The sequence below is a fragment of the Pseudophryne corroboree genome, chromosome 2 (assembly GCF_028390025.1).
Source record: "Pseudophryne corroboree isolate aPseCor3 chromosome 2, aPseCor3.hap2, whole genome shotgun sequence".
In the NCBI taxonomy this organism is placed as follows: domain Eukaryota; kingdom Metazoa; phylum Chordata; class Amphibia; order Anura; family Myobatrachidae; genus Pseudophryne; species Pseudophryne corroboree.
This window is the reverse complement of record NC_086445.1, coordinates 187847536-187867894: the sequence shown is the minus strand read 5'-3', so window position 1 is coordinate 187867894 and position 20359 is coordinate 187847536. Positions and strand designations below refer to the sequence as shown.

Below are 20359 nucleotides of genomic sequence, written 5' to 3'. Positions count from 1 at the left end.
CTCGAATAGACATGGCCCTCCTCTCTCAAGAGTTGATTCCCAGGGTCCACAGTATTAGATATGAGACGAGGGGCATCTCGGATCACTCTCCACTATCACTACATATAGATTTACATTGTCAACGGGGTCAAGCGGTTTGGAAATGTAATCCCTTTTGGTTGACGCATATGGGAGAGGGTTCCGAATTGGAGGCTGCCTGGTTGGAATTTTTAAACTTAATAAGGGGACAGTCACTATCTCCTTGTTATGGGATGCGTTTAAGGCCTTCCTGGGGGGGACTTTGATCAAACGGGTGGCTGGTCTGAAATCCTTTTTTAAGAATGAAGGAAACTGATTTAGAAGCCCGGGTTGTCGCTTCTGAACTGGCCTACCTGCAGGATAGACTGGACGGTTCCAAAACGATTTGGCTGTCTGCTCAAAAAGAATGGAAAGACTATTTGATGGAAAAAACCTAGCATAGGCTTCTTTTTTCTTCACATGTCATATATGCCATTGTGGATAGGCCGGGTTCTTATTTAGCTAATCTTGCCTGGGGTGATCGCTTCCCCTGTATGGTTGTCTCACTTCTTGGGTCTGATGGTGCCAGTATAGATCGAACTCCTCAAATTGTAGCAGAATTTGTTGATTATTACCAGCAACTCTATAGTTCTAAACTGGTTTGTCCCTTGCTAGAATTGACTGATTATATACGTGCTATACAACTGCCATGTTTGTCTAATGATGCCCGTGATCTTCTTGAAGCTTCTTTAACATCGGACGAGATTGCAGCTGTGATTACAGCATCTCCTGGTGGTAAAGCTTCGGGTATGGATGGTATCCCCTCGGAATTGTATAAGAAACACCTGGCTTTCTTTGTACCCCAGCTACCCCACTTATTCAATTCAATTAATGAACAAAGGGGGTAATTCCAAGTTGATCGCAGCAGGAAATTTTTTAGCAGTTGGGCAAAACCATATGCACTGCAGGGGAGGCAGATATAACTTGCAGAAAGAGTTAGATTTGGGTGTGGTTATTTTATTTCTGTGCAGGGTAAATACTGGCTGCTTTATTTTTACAATGCAAATTAGATTGCAGATTGAACACACCACACCCAAATCTAACTCTCTCTGCACATGTTAAATCTGCCTCCCCTGCAGTGCACATGGTTTTGCCCAACTGCTAACAAAATTCCTGCTGCGATCAACTTGGAATTACCCCCAAAATACGCTCCCTCCCTTGATGGCTGAGGCGTTAATTATTGTCATCCTTATACCGGACAAGGACCCTAGATATGTTGAGTCCTACCGTCCAATCTCCCTTTTACCCACCGATATCAAATTATTGGCCAAGATTCTAGCGAATAGACTCAACCGGGTTATAACAAGAGATCATTCACCCTGATCAAACGGGCTTTATATCTAGCAAATCCACTTCTATTAAGCTAAGACGTCTGTTCACCCACTTTCAGGTTCCCCAGGAAGAGACCAACTCCTCTGTTGTAGTCTCATTAGATGCCGCTAAGGCCTTTGATTCAGTGGAGTGGGCTTTTCTCTGGGAAACTATGAGCAGATTTGGCATAGGCCCTAATTTTATAAAATGTTAAGTTGTTGTATTCTTTGCCCGTGGCTAGAGTTTCGGTGAATGGCTATGTTTCACGATCCTTCCCGTTGTCTCGGGGAACGAGGCAGAGATGCCCCCTGTCCTCCACTCTGTTTGCCATTGCTATTGAGCCCTTGGCCTGCTTGATACGGGCCAGCCATGACATCTTGGTAGTCAGGGTGGGAGCCAGAGAGGATAGAATAGCACTATATGCTGACGATTTACTATTATTCGTGGATGACTATGCCACATCTGTGCCCAGGATCCTGGATATGATAAATACTTTTGGGAGTTAGTCTGGGCTTAAAATAAATTGGGATAAATTCTGCATCATTCCGCTCAAGGGTGAGCTTCCAGAGGTTCCTTTACTCTCTCTTCTACTCAAGTTGGTGGATTATTTTAAGTATTTCGGAGTGTGGGTGTCCAATAATTCTCTTACTTACGCCTCTCTCAATATTGCACCGCAGATAGCCTATCTCCGCTCCAAGGTTAAGATCTTGGGGAAATTGCCCCTGACCATCACAGGCAGAGTCAACCTGGTTAAAATGGTATATCAGCCCAAGCTCCTCTATGTTCTCCAGCAATCTCCTGTGTACATTAATCTAAAAATATTTAAACAAATTGATGGACTGTTGTCATCATTGATAAGGGCTAACAAGAGGGCGCGATTATAACTTGATACTCTATCTAGGCCCAAATCATTAGAAGGTTTGGCCCTTCCTGTTATTAAATTGCATTATTATGCAGCTCAACTGGTGCATATCTGGGACTGGGTGAATGATTCTGATCTTCTTGCTCTACATTCACAACTGATACTGCAGGAGTACCCGGGCTGCACGCCCCTTCAAATGCTTCTGTGTGGACAGACCAAAATGTATAAGGTCCCCTTCATAAAACAAGCTATTGGAAATTGGTGCACTCTGTTTTACGGGGTCGGGGTGTGGACTTGGATACTCCTTTAGATAATACCTTTGGGTTTCCAGAATTGTCCTTATACAAACCAGGAAGGTGAGGGGAAGGTGGGGTATAACGTCTCTGGGGCAGCTATATACTGGGCATGTACTTAAATCTTTCACAAAACTTCAGCAAGACTACTGTATGCCCTCCTCCTATTTTTATTGTTTTTTTGCAACTAAGACATGTGATTAATGCTCAGTTTTCTGACTCCCCTCCGCTGCTTATTGACTCTCCAGTCAAGTCTCTGTTGCAAAACTGTGGCAATAGGCATTTGGTATCGGGTATTTATATGGCTATTCTCCAATCCCATCACTCGGACCCGCTGTCCACTCTTAGAAATAAATGGGAATCAGATTTAGGTCCTCTTACGGACGAGATTTGGGAATGTGCCTTAGGTTCCCCCCGCTCCTTAACTACTAGCATCAGATACAAACAAATTCAGTTTATAATCCACTGAGTATATATTACACCGGTGAGATTGTTTCATTTTGGGGGTACTCACTCCACGAAATGCCCTAAATGTGGCTCCATGGATGCCGATTTCTGGCACTTAATCTGGTTATGCCCTCTGGTAGCAGCATTCTGGACTGGCGTTATTGATACCGTAGTGTTAACGGACCTTCCATTATCTGTCTTTTCCCCTGCGGTATGTGTCCTGTCGGCTGTGGAAGGGGAGACTCTGGATGCCTCTAGCAGACATTATATTATCAATATGCGTGGGTTGGCTAAGGTGTGTATTGCTAGATCGTGGCTTGCCAGTGAAGCCCCAACATTGCAGTCTTGGATGCCTCTTGTCATTGATACTGCAGCACATGAGAAGTTTGTATACTAGGCTAGGAAAGTGCCAAACAAATATTCTGATATTTGGGGTAGGTGGCTTGAGTCTCCTTACTCGACAAGTCGCCGAGACTGATCTTCTACTGACTCTTGATAGGGAATGGTGTGTATATGGTTTGTTATGATTGTTTATCTGTTTTTGTCTGGGAATAGCTGACGGCTTGCGGCCGGCCACTCGCATGATCACTCAACTGCTCGATCTTCCTGTATATCTATATCCTTCTCTCCGATGCTTGCTAATTTGCCTTTCTATATGTCATGTTATAACTGTTAGGAAATGCTGTGTTATACTTTTCGGTGATATTCTGTCTGATCTGATCTAATACCTCTTTCGTCCGCAGTATGACACACTGAGTCCACACGCAATGTTCTTTTAATAACTGCTTATTGTTTGTTTTTTTATGTCTAATTATGTGGGGGAAGGGGAGGGGGGTTTGTGCCAGCATAATTATAAAACTCAATAAAAATTTATTGAATTTAAAAACAACAACAAAATACCTCAGGATTGTAGATCCAAGCATTGGGCTGATTTTAAGCTTTTCACAAATCCTCATTGGTAGTGATGATCCATAATAAAGTGCGTGTTTACAGTGCACTATAAATAGACAACAAATGCTTAATTTAGGCTTTATATGCATTCATTTCACCCATTACAAATTAAACCATGTTCATAGTGGTCCTAGGGCCTTATTCAGGTTTGTTAACAAACCAAAAAAAAGCACACTAATGGGCAACACCATGTTGCACTGCAGGTGGGGCTGACGTAACATGTGCAGAGAGAGTTATATTTGGGTGGGTTGTGTTCAAACTGAAATCTAAATTGCAGTGTACAAATTAATCGGACAGCACTTACCATGCACAGAAACAATTTAGCCCACCCAAATATAACTCTCTCTGCACATGTTGCATCTGCCCCACCTGCTGTGCAACATGGTTTTGCCCATTAGTGTACTTTTTTTTGGTTTGCTAACAAACCTGAATAACCCTCCCCCCCAGTTCATAGTATGACCTGTACTAATACCATAAGCTTTGGGTCATTTCTCTACATAGTATGCAGCGGAAACACTTTCTTTGTTTTTGGGCATACTGTAGCTCTTCAAGAACCATATTCACTAATATCTCGTTCATATGTTTACCAGGAGCTCTCCATGAGAGAACAGATAGTAAGGGAGGAACGTGATGACCTGAGCAGCAAGGAAGCTGAACATCAAGATCAGATTCTACAACTTGAGGGTGACATCCACGTTATGAGCTTGAAGTTGCTGGAAAAGGAGAAGGATCTTGACATGTACAAACAAGTTTTCTTTACTTCCTCGCTTCATGTTTATGTGACTCACAAGACAAAATCCTAATTACCAATTTTATTCTTATTCTGACTGTAAACAAAAATAGGATTTTAATTACCTACCGGTAAATCCTTTTCTCGTAGTCCATAAGGGATATTGGGGAGACTTAGTACGATGGGGTATAGACGGGGTCCAAAGGAGCCGGTGCACTTTACATTTCTTCACTGGGTGTGCTGGCTCCTTCCCTCTATGCCCCCTCCCACAGGCAGTTATAGGTAAAACATTGCCCGAAGGAGAAAGGACATATATGAGAGAAGGAACATAAGAACAAAGAGTGGTGAGCTTTACATACCAGCACACCACTAACATACAACAACCAGCAATGGCTGGTGACAATAACAGCAACAGCTGAACAGGTAACCACAGAAAAGAGAACCTGCAGAAAACTCAACACACTGAGGCGGGTGCCCAATATCCCTTATTGACTACGAGAAAAGGATTTACCGGTAGGTGATTAAAATCCTATTTTCTCTAGCATGCATAAGGGATATTGGGGAGACTTAGTACGATGGGGACGTCCCAGAGCTTCCAGAACGGGCAGGAATGTGCGGAGACTTCTGCAGCACCGCCTGCCCAAACTGGATATCCTCTTTGGCCAGGGTATCAAACTTATAGAACCTAACAAAAGTGTTCTTACCAGACCAAGTAGCAACTCGGCAAAGTTGCAAGGCCGAAACTCCATGGACAGCCGCCCAGGAAGAGCCCACCGACCTTGTAGAGTGGGCCTTCAGAGACTTAGGAACAGGTAAGGCTGCCTACACATAGGCCTGTTGGATAGTAAGCCTAAGCCAACGAGCAATGGACTGCTTTGAAGCAGAACAACTTTTTTCTGCGCACCATAGAGCACGAACAAAGAATCAGTGTTTCTGATCCGAGCCGTTCGCTTGACATTGATCTTCAAGGCTCGCACAGCATCCAAAGCCTCCGGAGGAGCTGAAATGTCAGAACTTGACGGAATCAAAATAGGTTGATTCAGGTGAAACGCAGAGACAACTTTCGGCAGGAACTGTTGTCTAGTCCTGAGCTCCGCTCTGTCCTCGTAAAAGACCAAACAAGGACTTATACACGATAAGGCTCCCAATTCTGAGACACAACTAGCAGAAGCCAGGGCCAGTAACATCACTGTCTTCCATGTGAGGTACTTGTCTTTCACCGTCATCAGAGGTTCAAACCAGGCTGACTGTAGAAATTCCAACACCACATGCAAATCCCAGGGTGCCATAGGAGGCACAAAGGGAGACTGTATGTGGAGTAATCCTTGCAAGAAGGTCTGAACTTCTGGCAACAGTGCCAATTCCTTCTGGAAGAAAATGGAGAGGGCTGGAATCTGGACCTTCATGGAACCCAGACGTAAGCCCTTATCCACACCAGCCTGCAGGAAACGTAAGAAACTACCCAAGTGGAATTCTGCAGGCGGATATGTGCATTCCTCGCACCAGGAGACATATCTTCTCCAGATATGATGATAGTGTTTTGACATCACCGGTTTCCTGGCCTTGAACCATGGTAGCAATAACCTTTTTGGAAAGGCCCTTGTGAGCTAGGATGTTCCGCTCAACCTCCATGCCGTCAAACGAAGCCTCCATAAGTCCGGGTAGACAACCGGTCCCTGTTGAAGAAGATCTTTTCTTAGTGGTAGAGGCCAAGGGTCTTCGATGGAAGATCCGCTTACCACGCCCTCCGAGGCCAACTGCGGGCAATCATAATTGCTTGGACTCCATGATTTCTGATTCGCTTGAGCACCCTTGGGAGCAGCGTAATCGGAGGAAATAAGTAAACCAGCCGATAAGGCCAAGGCGACAGCAGTGCATCCACTGCCCTCACCTGAGGGTCCCTGGTTCGTGAGCAATACCAGTGAAGCTTCTTGTGGAGTCGAGAAGCCATCATGTCTAAAGTGGGCAGCCACATCTATCGATGATCTGCTGAAACACCAGATGGTAGATCCCCCACTCCCCTGGGTGTAGATCGTGACGACTCGGGAAGTCTGCTTCCCAGTTGTCCACCCCTGGAATGAAGATTGCTGACATTGCTCTTGCATTTCTTTCCGCCCAGAGGAGTATCTTTGACACCTCTCTCATGCAGGCTCTGCTTTTTGTCCCTCCTTGTTGATTGATGTATGCCACCGCTGTGGTGTTGTCCGACGGTGCCTGGATCGCGTGATCCTTGAGCAGAGGAGAGGCCTGAAGCAGAGCATTGTAGATCGCCGAAGTTCCAGAATGTTGATCGGAAGGAGGGCTTTGTGGGTTGACCACCTGCCCTGGAACTGCGCCCCTTGGGTAACAGCTCCCCATCCCCTCAGACTCGCATCTGTCGTGAGGAGGACCCAATCCTGAATCCCGAAACTCCGGCCTTCCAGGAGAATGGAGGGCTGCAGCCACCACAGGAGGGAAATCTTGGCCTGAGGTGACAGCCATATCATCCGGTGAATTTGTAGATGTGATGTGACCACTTGCTCAGGAGATCCAATTGAAATGTCCTGGCATGGAACCTCCCATATTGGATCTCCTCGTATAAGGCGACCATCTTCCCCAGCAATCTTATGCAGAGATGGATGGAAATTCAAGCAGGTCGGAGCACCACGCGGACCATCTCCTGAAGTGTTCTCTCTTTGTCCTCAGGGAGGAACACTTTCTGGGCCATAGTATCCAGTAACATCCCCAGGAACAGGAGCCGCTGATTTGGCTCCAGGTGGGTCTTCTGTAAATTGAGAATCCACCCATGGTGTGACAGAAGTTAGATAGTGCAGTCGATATGGAGCAATAAAAGCTCCCTGGATCTTGTTTTTATTAGAAGATTATCCAGGTAAGGGACAATATTGACCCCCTGGACCCGGAGCTGGAACATCATCTCCGCCATTACCTTTGTGAATACCCTCGGAGCTGTGGACAGGCTGAAGGGCAGTGCCTGGAACTGGTAGTGATCTACCAGCAAGGCAAACCTCAGATAAGCCTGATGAGGTGGCCAAATAGGAATATGAAGGTAGGCGTCCCTGATATCCAAGAAAACCATGAACTCCTATTCTACTCCAATTACTGCTCGCAGGGATTCCATCTTGAACTTGAAAACCCTTAGGTAAGGGTTCAAGGACTTTAGATTCAAAATGGGCCTTACTGAACCGTCTGGCTTAGGTACCACAAACAGATTGGAGTAATAACCCTTGCCTCATTGTGGTATTGGTACTGGAACAATGACGTGGAACTGGACCAACTTTTGGATGGCCTGATGCAACGTAACTTGCGTATCCTCCAAAGCTGGTGAGCTTGATTTGAAAAAGCGTTTAGGAGGAGCATCGTTGAACTCCAGCTTGTAGCCCTGAGAAATGAGGTCCCTGACCCAGGAAACCTCCCAGACGCAGCTGAAGTGACGCAGTCGAGCTCCCACCTCAAGATCCCCTCGGGGTGGGTGGACACCGTCATGCTGAGGACTTAGTGGAAGCGGAACTGGTGCTCTGTTCCTGAGAACCGGTGGTCGCAGGTCTATTAGTCTTACCTCTGGTGCCTCTAGCCGCATTGGAGGCACCTCTGGCCCTAGATCGAAATCTGGTAGACCGAAAGTACTGAACAGACAGCCCCGGGTAGGAACGCCTAGCCAGCGGGGCCCCAGATGGGAGAAACGTGACTTTGGAAATCCACATATCCAACTCAACCCCAAAGAGCCATTCCCCAGAAAAGGGGAAGGATTCCACACTGTGCTTGGATTCTGCATCCGCTATCCACTGACTCAACCAAAAGGCACTGCGCGCCAACACTGCCATGGCAGACGTCCTAGCATTAATATTGCCCATCTCCTTGAGTGAGTCACACAGGACGCGTGCAGTGTCCTGAATGTGCTTCAGGAGAATCACCATAGTGGCCAGAGGCATATCCCCGGCGAGGCCCCCCTGAATCTGAGTAGCCCATGTATGAATGGCATTGATCATCCAGCAACCCGCTATGACCGGCCTTTGCGATACACCTGCTGCTGTGTAGATGGACTTTAGAGTAGTCTCTATTTTTCTATCCCCAGATTCCTTTATGGTAAAGGAGCCCGGGGCAGGCAGCAGAGAGACTGATACGTCAACTCCCGGGGATACTTCCCAGAATTTCCTACCTTCAGGAGGAAATGGGAAGGTGTGCAAAAATCTTTTTGACACTTGGAATTTTTTTGTCTGGATTTTTCTGGGCTAATTTAAATAGGTCATCTAACTCTGTAGAATCAGGGAAAGTGACATTAGGCTGGTTTTGTGTAAAGAAAATCGACTGCTGTGACACAGCGTCCTCTAGAGGGCTCTTTAACACGTCCCGTATAGCCAGAATGAGGGGTTTAATACCCTGTGCAGAGGCGGAATCCCCACTAACGGGATCCAAGTCATCCCCATCCTCCTGTATTTCCTCATCTGAATCAGAGAGCAGAGCAGGTAAACCACGCTTTTGTGGTCTGAGCTACAGAGGGGTGGCTGTGTAACCTCTGTCCTAGCAGCTAAGTCTGCAACAGCCTGTTGTAGTAGCTGAGTTTTCTGAACATTAGCAGTAAGTTTTAATGACATATCAGACATCATAGTCTTAAGAGCCCTTAACCAAAATGGCTCTGGTCCTTCTCCCCCAGCCCCTTCACTGGGTTATGAAGAATGGCTGCATTGTTCACATGAAACAGAATCATATGATAAGGGAGAGAATCTGGTGTTGCATACACTGCATAGTTTGTGTTTACCCATGTTTACAGTAATCACAATGACACACACACACACACACACACACACACACACACACACACACACACACACAGTAATACTTAGCAAGCCTGCCCTTACTGTATGTGAGAGGAGACACACAGAGAGAGAAGACCAGCACACCCCAGCTATACAGCCTCAGTGAGGCTGTCTGCTTACGATGGGGGACATTTACTAAGCAGTGATAAGAGCGCAGAAGTCAGCCAGTGGAGAAGTTGCCCATGGCAACCAATCAGCACTGAAGTAACATCTATAATTTGCATACTATAAAAAGATACAGAGCTGCTGATTGGTTGATGGGGCCACTTCTCCACTGGCTCACTTCTCCGCTCTTATCACTGCTTAGTAAATGTCCCCCTATATCACAGTGAAACACTAAGGAATTCTGGGCTGATGTATTAACCTGGAGAAGGCATAAGGAAGTGATAAACCAGTGATAAATGCAAAAGCCAATCTGCTCCAATATGTAAATTAACAGGAGTTGATTGGCTGGTGTGTTTATCACGTTGCATTTATCACTGTTTTATCACTTCCTTATGCCTTCTCCAGGTTAATACATTTGCCCCTCTGTCCTGTATAGGACACAGATTGTGTACAATAGCGGCTCGCCCCCTTTTCTATACCCTGTTCCAGTTTTCCAGCGTGTCTTGTGAGTCAGGAGGATCTGTGTGTGCCTGCTGCAGCTTCATTAAGCAGAGGAAGGTGGCAAAATGCCGCTGGTCCCCCTCTGAGGTATCTGCACCCCCACCAATGGTGCCGGAGCTACAGAGATTTTTATATTGGCAATGGGGGTCATTCTGAGTTGATCGCATGTAGCTACTTTTTGCTGCTCGTGCGATTAACTAGACGACGCCTATTTTAGCATAGCAGGGCTGCGGTCGCTTGTGCAGCCCTGCTATGCTAAAAAAGTTTCTAGCAAAGCAAGAATAGCCCTATACCTACTTACCCTTTGCGACGGATCCATCGATGCAGGTTCCGGATTTGACGTCAGACATCCGCCCTCAAAATGCTTGGACACGCCTGCGTTCGCTGGACCACTCCCGGAAAACGGTCAGTTGACGCCCCGACACGCCTTCCTCCTGTCAATCTTCTTGCGGTCGCCGCTGCGACCGATTTCCTCGTTCCCAGCGTTGTTGCTCGCCGGGCAACAGTGCACATGCGCACGCCGTGCATGTGCAGTCCCGACCCGGTCGCACCGCAGCGAAAATCCGCAGCGTGCGAACGGGTCGGAATGACCCCCAATGTCTCCTAGTTTGCTTAAAAACATCACTCAAGTGCTAGTTTAAGCTACCACCAGCCAGTTTACACGGGGGGCTCTAGCGGGTCCCCCCCCAGAAGGGTCCTGTATGCCGCGCCCGCGTTTAGCCGCACCATGAACCGGGGGACCCCACTAGCGGGGCCCCCGGCTTGTACTCACCACAGACGTCACCTTCAGGCATTTGTTAGGGGTGTGCGGTGTGCTGCGATTGCGACAGCTAAGGCGCAGTGCCCCGCTGAACGAACAATCCTCCAATCCTCTCAGGATGGTGGTCCTGCAGCAGGTAAGTGGCTCTGGCACCTCGCAAGGCCGGTGACCGTCCCTCCCCCTAACTCCGACGGTGCAGGTATGCTGTTGCCCAAACAACATACCGAAAATAATAGAAGTTGAAAATAAATTGAAGAAAACTCTCTGGAGCTGCAGAGATGTGCATCCTCTCCTCAGGGCACTTTTTTCTAAACTGCCTGTGGGAGGGGGCATAGAGGGGAGGAGCCAGCACACCCAGTGTGGAAATTTAAAGTGCACCAGCTCCTTTGGGCCCCGTCTATACCCCATCGTGCTAAGTCTCCCCAATATCCCTTGTGGATGCTAGAGAAATAGTGTATCAATGTACCCTGATTAATTTGCATAAACAGTTATTGGTTTTTTTTATTTGTTAAAAGCACTATTAAGGGTCTATTCAAGAAGCAGTGAAAAGAGTGGAGAAGTGAATCCAAGGCAACCAATCAGCTGCTTTGTATAATTTTATAGTATGAAATACATTGGGGACTAACCCCCGGTATCCCCCAGCACATCAAGCTGTACCTGTACTAAAGAAAAAAATAAAATAAAAATAAATTATCATATATTTGCAAATGTATGTAACCTTTGCCTGTGTAGGCCTAATTCAGACCTGGTCGCTGCCAACTGTGTTCGCACGCGCAGCAGTTGCACTGCGCGTGTGCACGCAGTGAAATGTTAAAGCATCTCGCTGGTGTGATCGCCTCTGCCTGATTGACAGGCAGAGACAGTCGCGGGGCATGTCGGCAGCTTTGGGGAGCATGGTCCGGACAATGCAGGTATGTTCGGACTGTTGCTGGAGCGGGCCGCAACAGTCCGAACATACCTGCGCGACGTCACACACAGCCGCTGTGACCCAAAACATGGTCGGTAGCCACCTGCCAGTTAGGCTGCGTGGGCAGCGAGCTATTCGCCAGATGCGAAAGCATTGCCACCTTGTGATTCTTTCGTACCTCTGTGAAAAGGAAGTGTGTAGGAGGGGGGGGGGGGGTAGGGCCAGGCATGCGGGGTGGACTAGCCCCGTGCTGGGTGTTCCCACGCATGCCTCAGATTGTGATCATAGATGTGCGTTTTTACCCACATCAACGATCAGCTCTGAATTAGGCTCTAAGAACTCTGGATTTCAACTACATATACGTATTTGTCTTGGAACAGGTACAGCTTGGTGTGCTGAGGGACGCCGGGTGTTGATCCCAATGTATTTCTTGCTTAGACTACCCCTTCTCTTTCACGCACCTGAATTGTATTGTCTAATTGATATGAGCAACTTACATTTTGGTGGTCATTCCGAGTTGTTCACTCGCTGCTATTTTTAGCAGAATTGTTAATAGGCTAAATCCGGCAGTTCTGCGCATACGTATGCACCGCAGGGCGCACGCGCTAAGCAATTTTACACAAAACTATGCTATTTTACTCACGGGCGAACAAAGCTGTTCAGTCGCTCTGTTGATCGGAGAATGATTGACAGGAAGTGGGTGTTTCTGGGTGGTAACTGAGCGTTTTCTATGAGTGTGCTAAAAAACGCAGGCGTGCCAGCAGAAAACGCAGGAGTGGCTGGAGAAACGGGGCAGTGGCTGGCCGGACGCTCGGCGTGTTTGTGACGTCAAACCAGGAACTAAACGGAATGAGGTGATCGCAATCTTGGAGTAGGTCTGGAGCTACTCAGAAACTGCAAGGAAATACTTAATAGCAGAATTGCTAATCTTTCGTTAGCAATTCTGCTATGCTAAGATACACTCCCAGAGGGCGGCGGCTTTGCGTTTGCATTGCTGCTAAAAGTAGCTAGCGAGCAAACAACTCGGAATGACCACCTTTGTTCTGTCAATTTTATAGTATGCAAATTATAAGTGTTACTTCAATACTGATTGGTTGCCATGGGCAACGTCTACAGGCTCACTTCTTCACACTTTTCACTGCTTCATGAAAAGACCCCACCCCCTAAATCATTACATTATACCCCTTTTCCACTAAAGCACGGGTCGCAGCCGTGTCGCCTGACACAGCTGCGACCCGTGCTACAGCCCCCTACTGGCGGGACTGGGAGATCACATGATTTCCCAGCGCCGCCCTCCCTATACACTGTGAACTGGAGCCGTGTCGCCTCGACACGGCTCCCGTTCACACTAGACAGCTAGCTGGGTTGAACACGTGTTCAACCCGGCTAGCTACCCAGGTAGGATTCCCGGATCACTTGATCCGGGAATTTGCCGGGGAACCCTTTTCCACTAGGGAAAAACACGGGTAAATGCGCGCCCCCGCACATTTACACGTGTTTCTAAGAGCTAGTGGAAAAGGGGTATTAATGGGAATTGGAATTACTTTATCGTAGTTCAAAGACCATGGGCTGAACTTACTAAGCAGCAGCTTGCAAAACACTTTGGATAGTATTACTTTTTTAAATTTCGTGCTTAAATACGTTGAGAAGCGGCAGCTTACAAAAATGTGCCCCCTGTGTCATCTACACACAATAGACCGATCTCCATAGTGTGGCCTGAGCCAATTTGATGAGAATGCAACCTATCACTTCCCAGGACTCTCATAGCGAAATCGCACTAGAAGAATGTTTTGCATATATGAATTTATTGGGGGAATTCAAATGTTTGAAAAGTTGGTTGGGTGTCTGTGTTTTCCTGTCTATTAGATAGGAAAAAATAGACTCCCAACTGACTTTTCAAACATTTGAATCTCCCCCTATGAGTGATATAAAGACGGATCTGGGACTTAGGTCGACAACAGTTGGTCGACACTGCAAATAGGTCGACAGGGAAAAAGGTCGACATGAGTTTTTTATGTGTTTTTGGTTTCATTTTCGTTGTAAAGTGAAGGGGAATCCCAATTAGTGCACAGTGTCCCCTTGCATGCGCTCTGCACAGGTTACTATTCCCAATCATAGTCCACGTGGATCGCAAAGTATGAAAAAGTAAAAAAAAAATTGAAAAACTCATGTTGACTTTATTCCTTTCGACCTTGTTCATGTCAACCTTTTGTCCGTGTCGACCGAAGGTGTGTCGACCAACTGGTGTCGACCTAAGTGGTGTGGACATGGAGTCCGGATACCATAAAGACATAAGTCTTGTTTTGTTTAGGTAATTTTCTGTTATCATGCACAGAGCCCCCGTGTGGCTAAATGATCTAAAATGGTGGAAATAGTATTCTGTTCTAGAAGGTACATTATATATGTAGTATGCTTACTGACTTTCTTTATCCCTTAGGCTGGGGACAAGAAATGCTTCACTTGACGCAGACAGAGAGGAGTTAAAGCAACATCTTACAGAGGCCACTTCTGAGCTGGAGCACTGCCAGGTGTGTGTGTGTGTGTGTGTGTGTGTGTGTGTGTGTGTGTGTACTGTGCGTTCACGTAACGGAAGTAGGGCACAGCAGATGTTTTAAATGAAGGCCATTAAAATGGTTATTTTAAACATTTGCCCATTTTAAAAGTAAAAACATTCTTTTTGAGTATACAGGAATTTTTTGTTATTACTGGCCTAGACCAGAACAATGGCAATCTTGACCTGTTGTGCTGAGGTTCTCTCTGTGTTTGTGTAGCTGCAGAAGGACACACTGCGGGAAAAGCTGCGCTGCACAGAGGATATTCTCTCAGCAAGCCAGCAGAAAGTGATGCTGTTGGGGGAGGAGCTAGCTACAGTCTCTTGCATCCGAGACCGCACCATCTCTGACCTTCACAAAAGTCGCCTAGAGACCGCTGACCTTGCCATCAAAGTATCCAACCTGAGTCTGAGATATAAGGAGGGAATGGGACAGTGGTGGCAGGAGAAGGCTGCACTGAATCACAGTATGGAGGTAAGTTAGGCTAAATATATAAGGATGCTTTTCGGGAACTGTTAATAATTATTTCTGATTCATTCTTCCTCCTATTGATTGGGCTTATGTTAAACTCAGGGATGTGGTAACGATGGGAATATCTGTAATGCCTAGTGCAGGCCTGGGGGTAAATGTAATAAGGGTGTGATTCGGCTGGGTGAAGGGTGCAAGTTGGGCTTCGTTTAAACACTACGGCAGCGCAATTTGCCCCCTTTGCCCACAATTAAATTCCCCCCTATATATCTAATATGTAGAATTGGATCTGAATTGGAATGTGTACTTTGCATTTGTGGAGCGTTGTATCGAATAATATTGTTGATATTATTATAGAATGCTTCATATCTATATATTCTATAAGGGTTTTTACAGTGAGACCTATTTTGAGAGAACGGCTGAATGTAAAAATATGGTTGAGGTATCAAAATAAAGGTCTTACCATGTAGATGTGCCAGCCGATGAGATAAATGAGTTTGGAGTAACTGTTCCGGCATTGCGAAGCAGCAAAGTTCCCATGTAAAGTCTATGGGATAAGCGTGCACGAGCAATGTGAACATTTGCTCTAATTTGTTGGTTTATATGAGTTTGTTCTTTAAAAAATAAAAAAACTAACCATCGATTTCAACAGGTTTCCACTAGTTGTAAATAAGGTCAGAATATGTCCCTGAACACATGATGTTGGACAGAACTAATCTATTAGTGTTGACCAACATCATCTGTACAAAGAGCTATAATTACAAAGTGATATGAGATAATTCTACTGATCTGCATAATTTATCTGTTCGTTATTCATGATACGTAAAGAAGCATTCGTTTTATGATTTCTCGAACGTCCTAGTGGATACTGGGGAACTGTACTTTAGTACCATGGGCTATAGATCAGGTCCACTGGAGCCTGGCACTTTAAAAACCTTTAGTGTGTGTATGTGTGTGCTGGCTCCTCCCCTCTATGCCCCTCCTACCAGACACAGTTTAGAAAATGTGCCCAAGGAGCCGGGTGCATTTCTCTGGAGCTCCAGAGAGTTTCCTTTATTTTTTATTTTAGTTATTTATTTTCAGGTAATACTGGTTGGCAACCATTCTTACCTGCTTCGTGGGACTTAGAGGGGGGACCGAACCAACCTCCTGAGGGTTAATGGTTCGTAATCCCAGCTGACAGGACACTGAGGTGCTGTTTCACACACCATACTGTGTGTGCCCACGCCAACAGCTAGCCGCCACCCTCTAATAGATTCCGAGGATCATCAGGTGCGGTGAGTGTTAACACCGGTTAGCGAGTCCCTGGGGCAGTTTGGCGGCATGTCACGCGGTGGTCACAGGCCACGAGCTGTGGTGCCCGCCGCAGACTACACTGGCTCAGCTGGCTTATGCTCCACAGTGCTCACTGTCAGTTAGGCTTTGTGTGTACTGTCTTAAGGTTAATTAGCCAGTATAAACATTAGTGGGATCACGCGCCCTTACAGGGGGCGGGGCTTCCCGGAGAGCGGGACCAGAGGCGGGAAGGTGCCATTTCCTGCTGCTGCAGATCATCAAGGCTGCATTCACACTTCTCCTTCACGGACCTATGCTGTTGCAGACTCTGTACTGGTACCAGGGGGTCATAATAGGGGGGAGCACATCAGCGGTAGCGCCGCTGTACATCTATGAGATGATACACATATTTTCACACATTGCGCTGCTGTGTTCTGTGTGCTGATCTCCGTTTCTCTGTGTCACTCCAGGGGCAGTCTAGGGTCTGTGTGAAGGTGTTTCTTCAGTGAGCTACGCTGTATTACAGTTGTGTAAATATGTCTGTGACATGGTTATCTGTGCTGCTTGTAACTGTACCCCTTCTTCAGCGGGGTCCCTCATGTGTGAACAGTGTTCCTCATTCCGAGTTGATCGCTCGCTAGCTACTTTTAGCAGCTGTGCAAACGCATTGTCGCCGGCCACGGGGGAGTGCATTTTCGCTTTGCAAGTGTCCGATCGCATGTGCAGCCGAGCGACACAAACATATTTGTGCAAAACAAGACCAGCCCTGTAGTTACTTATCTTGTACGATGATTCTAGCGACGCAGGTCCCGTAATTGACGTCAGTTACCCGCCCTGCAAACGCCTGGACACGCCTGCGTTTGCCCAACCACTCCCAGAAAACGGTCAGTTGACACCCATAAACGCCCTCTTCCTGTCAATCACCTTGCAATCGGCTGTGCGAATGGATTTGTCGCTAGAAGCATTGCACAGCAACAATGCTCTTTGCACCCGTACGACGCGCGTGCGCATTGCGGTGCATACGCATGCACAGTTTTGCCATTTTTTTTACCTGATCACTACGCTGCGAAAATCGGCAGCGAGCGATCAACTCGGAATGACCCCCAGTGTTCCTTATCTCCACAGGGACACAGTTCACAGGCACCTGACTGGCTAGATCATTTTAAAAGCATGATTCAGAATGTGAATTCAGAATTAGCTGCAGCTAAAAAGGAGAGACAGGTGTTAAAACAGTCTATGGATTGTATGGCCAAAGCAGCAGATACCAGAAAGGCTTCTCAGCCCCCTCTGTTGGTTTTAGGTAAAAAAAAGGTGATTGGTTGTCTGTGCGCTGGACTTGTAAATGAGTTAGATCCAATTAGAGATATACTCTGATTAATGGAAAACACATTTAATAGTACCATAAGTGATAGATGACACAGTGCATACACTTGGTACAAACATACAACAGAAAACATACAATTAAAAATTAATTTAAAATACATGTGATTGTTAGAGGTGCTCCTTGCTCATACCGTGTTTCAGACGATTCCACGTCCTTTTTCAAGTGCAAGATGCACTTGAAATAGGACGTGGAATCGTCCGAAACGCGTTGTGCTGAACGCTGTACATCCGGACTCCCGTGGACTCTGACACCAAACTCTTGGGCAAAAATCTTGTGGTGTTTTGCCGAACTATGGACTTCACCATCTAGGCACACACCACCACACATACACGGTATGAGCAAGGAGCACCTCTAACAATCCATAAGACATTCACAGTAATACAAATTCACACAGTATCTATTGTCTTTATGGTCTTGCCTTTTTAGTGTGTGTATATGTATTTCTTTTTCATCCACTAGGGGTCACTGGAGTACTCTTGGGATATGGACGGTTTCCGTAGGAACAAGGCACTGAATATTAAAATTTAGAACTCTCCTCCCCTCCATATCCCAGAGTACCTCAGTGTTTTTTCTGTGCTTCTCGTAGCAACAGGGCTTATGTGGAGCTTAACCACACTACTTTGAATATTTTTATTTTTGATTTTTTTTTTTCTACTTTTAAATTTTTTGCTCACAGCACATCTCTTCCCAGTTTCTGTAAAAACTTGGGTCCGGGATAATGCCGCTGCACGGAGCAGCGCATGGCGTGTCGGTCCTCACAAAGAGCACCCTCACAGCCACACGCAGCTCATTCCCTGACTGCTGCTACAGCTGGACGGAGCTTACAGATAGAAGCCCCGTCACAGCCTTCGCCTCTGGAGTCAGGTATGCTTGGGGTACGGGGCGGTCAGCTCATGCTGCCGCCCCGCTGTGTGGGGACACTGTTCACTGACGCCGCACTCACTGCGCCCGCACCCGCCTCTCCTGACAGGCCGCCCGGCAACCGCTCCGAGCAGCGCCGCCTCCACCGCTGAGACCCGCCGGCCGCCGCTCATACCCGCCGGCCACCGCGCTCACCCGCCGCTCGCACCCGCCGGCCGCTGCTCACACCCGCCGGCCGCCGCTGTAGGACCGCGCTCCATTACAGCGCTCCCTGCACCCTGATTGCGCTGGGAGTGAGATACCCGCGCCCCGGTAATTCCCGCTCAGACAGCGGTACACGGGGGAGGGAGCAGAAGGGGGGGGGGAGATGACATTAGCGGAGGGCTGCATAAGGGGGGTGACATTGATGATATAGGCTGTTAAGCCTATATTACAGGGTTGGCTGCACTTGTTACATATACCCTGCACTGTGAGGCATGGTGGCCATTTTAATCTTGCTTCCTGTCTTCCAGTTTGTGATTCCAGAACGTTCCTGTACTACATCTCTACTCCACCGGAGGCGCAGGGGTGTTGGTGGGAATTTGGGATCAGTTTCATATAGTACTGGCCACGTGCACTACACTTTGCCAGATATATATATATATATATATATATAGAGACACCTTAGTACTATTTACTGAGTCGTGCAGGTTGTCTGTCCTTGTATGTTGTATTGTCTGTCTGCATAATGAGTAAGGCATCGGCAAAACCAAAAAAGCGCTGCCATGTCCGTCAGAGTGTGTTACCGGATGGATCTACCACATGTACCGTATGTTTTGTGGATTCAGCTACGGATACAATCTCTGCTCCGCTGTCTAAGCCGGTTTCATCCCCGGACCCTCCATGGGCTATGCTAGCAGATGTCATGGCTGGATTGCAATCAGAATTGGCCGCCGCTCGACAGGAGCGAGAAGCGGCAAGATCTGAGTCTAGGATGAGACTGCTAGGACTACCGGAGGGGTCTCAGCCTTGCCAACAGTCTAAGTCCATTTTGGGTAGTAGGGATAAATTTACTTTGTCTTATGATTTACCAGTTTCTGCTATGTTACAGTCTGATGATTCTATGCCAGACCTCACTGCACAAGATGACGGTGAGGAGGGCGAAGTAGACCAGCAGTCCGATAGTGAAGATTTTGACAGCCCAGGCATTGATAATCTCATCAGAGCGGTGCGTCAGTCTCTGAGGTTTACAGAATCTGAGGAGCCTCTGACAAATGATGAAGTCGTCTTTGCTAAACGACAGAGGACTCCGATGTGTTTTCCGGTTTCGGAAACACGAAAAAATCCGGATAAACGGTTTTCTATACCTCGCAGATTTAAGTCTAGTTACCCGTTTCCGGAGTCTGTGACAGCTACATGGGAGAATCCTCCATTGGTGGATTTGTCTGTGTCTAAACTTACAAAGAAATTAACCATACCAGTACCAACGGCTACTACGCTTAAAGACCCTTCAGACCGTAAAATTGAAGCTATGCTAAAATCCATGTATATAGCAGCAGGAGTGTTGCTTAGACCTGGGTTGGTTGGCATTTGGGTAACTAAGGCGCTCATGGTATGGATAACAGAACTCAAGTCTGCCCTACATGACGATCACCTTATACTTCTCGCTGATCAAATCTGGGAAGCTGCTGATTATCTATGTACAGCTTCTACTGACGTCTGTCAGCTCACTTCTCGCCTTTCATCGTCGCTAGTTGCAGCACGACGAGCACTCTGGCTGCGCTCTTGGCAAGCGGAGGCGGAGGTCAAAAGAAGTATAGAGGCGTTACCTTACGGTGGCGAGAAGTTGTTTGGTCCTCAATTGGACAAATGGATTGCTGAGGCCACGGGTGGTAAGTCTGTTTTCTTACCATTGCCTCCAACGGCGCCTAGGCGGAAATACTCGGGCCTGGCGTTCAAATCCTTTCGGCCTCAGCCCTTTCGAGGCCGTGGTAGGGAACCAGCCACGGCCGGTAGACGAGGTCGAGGGCGTGGTTTCCAACAAACCAACGCCAGTCGTCAAGACGCTAAGGTCACCGACAAGCCAGTGGCATGACGGACTC

General features: G+C 47.1%; 1 protein-coding gene across 3 annotated transcripts in view; it reads left to right on the top strand.

The window, feature by feature from the left end:
* The window catches only part of CALCOCO1 (calcium binding and coiled-coil domain 1), a 169588-nt gene that overhangs the window by 44896 nt on the left and 104333 nt on the right, over window positions 1-20359 (top strand). For all 3 annotated transcript variants that reach the window (XM_063952161.1, XM_063952159.1, XM_063952160.1), the window contains exons 6-8: window positions 4512-4660; window positions 14176-14266; window positions 14510-14764. In XM_063952161.1, coding sequence (XP_063808231.1) covers window positions 4512-4660; window positions 14176-14266; window positions 14510-14764 — 495 coding nt within the window. The remainder of the gene's footprint in view (window positions 1-4511; window positions 4661-14175; window positions 14267-14509; window positions 14765-20359) is intronic.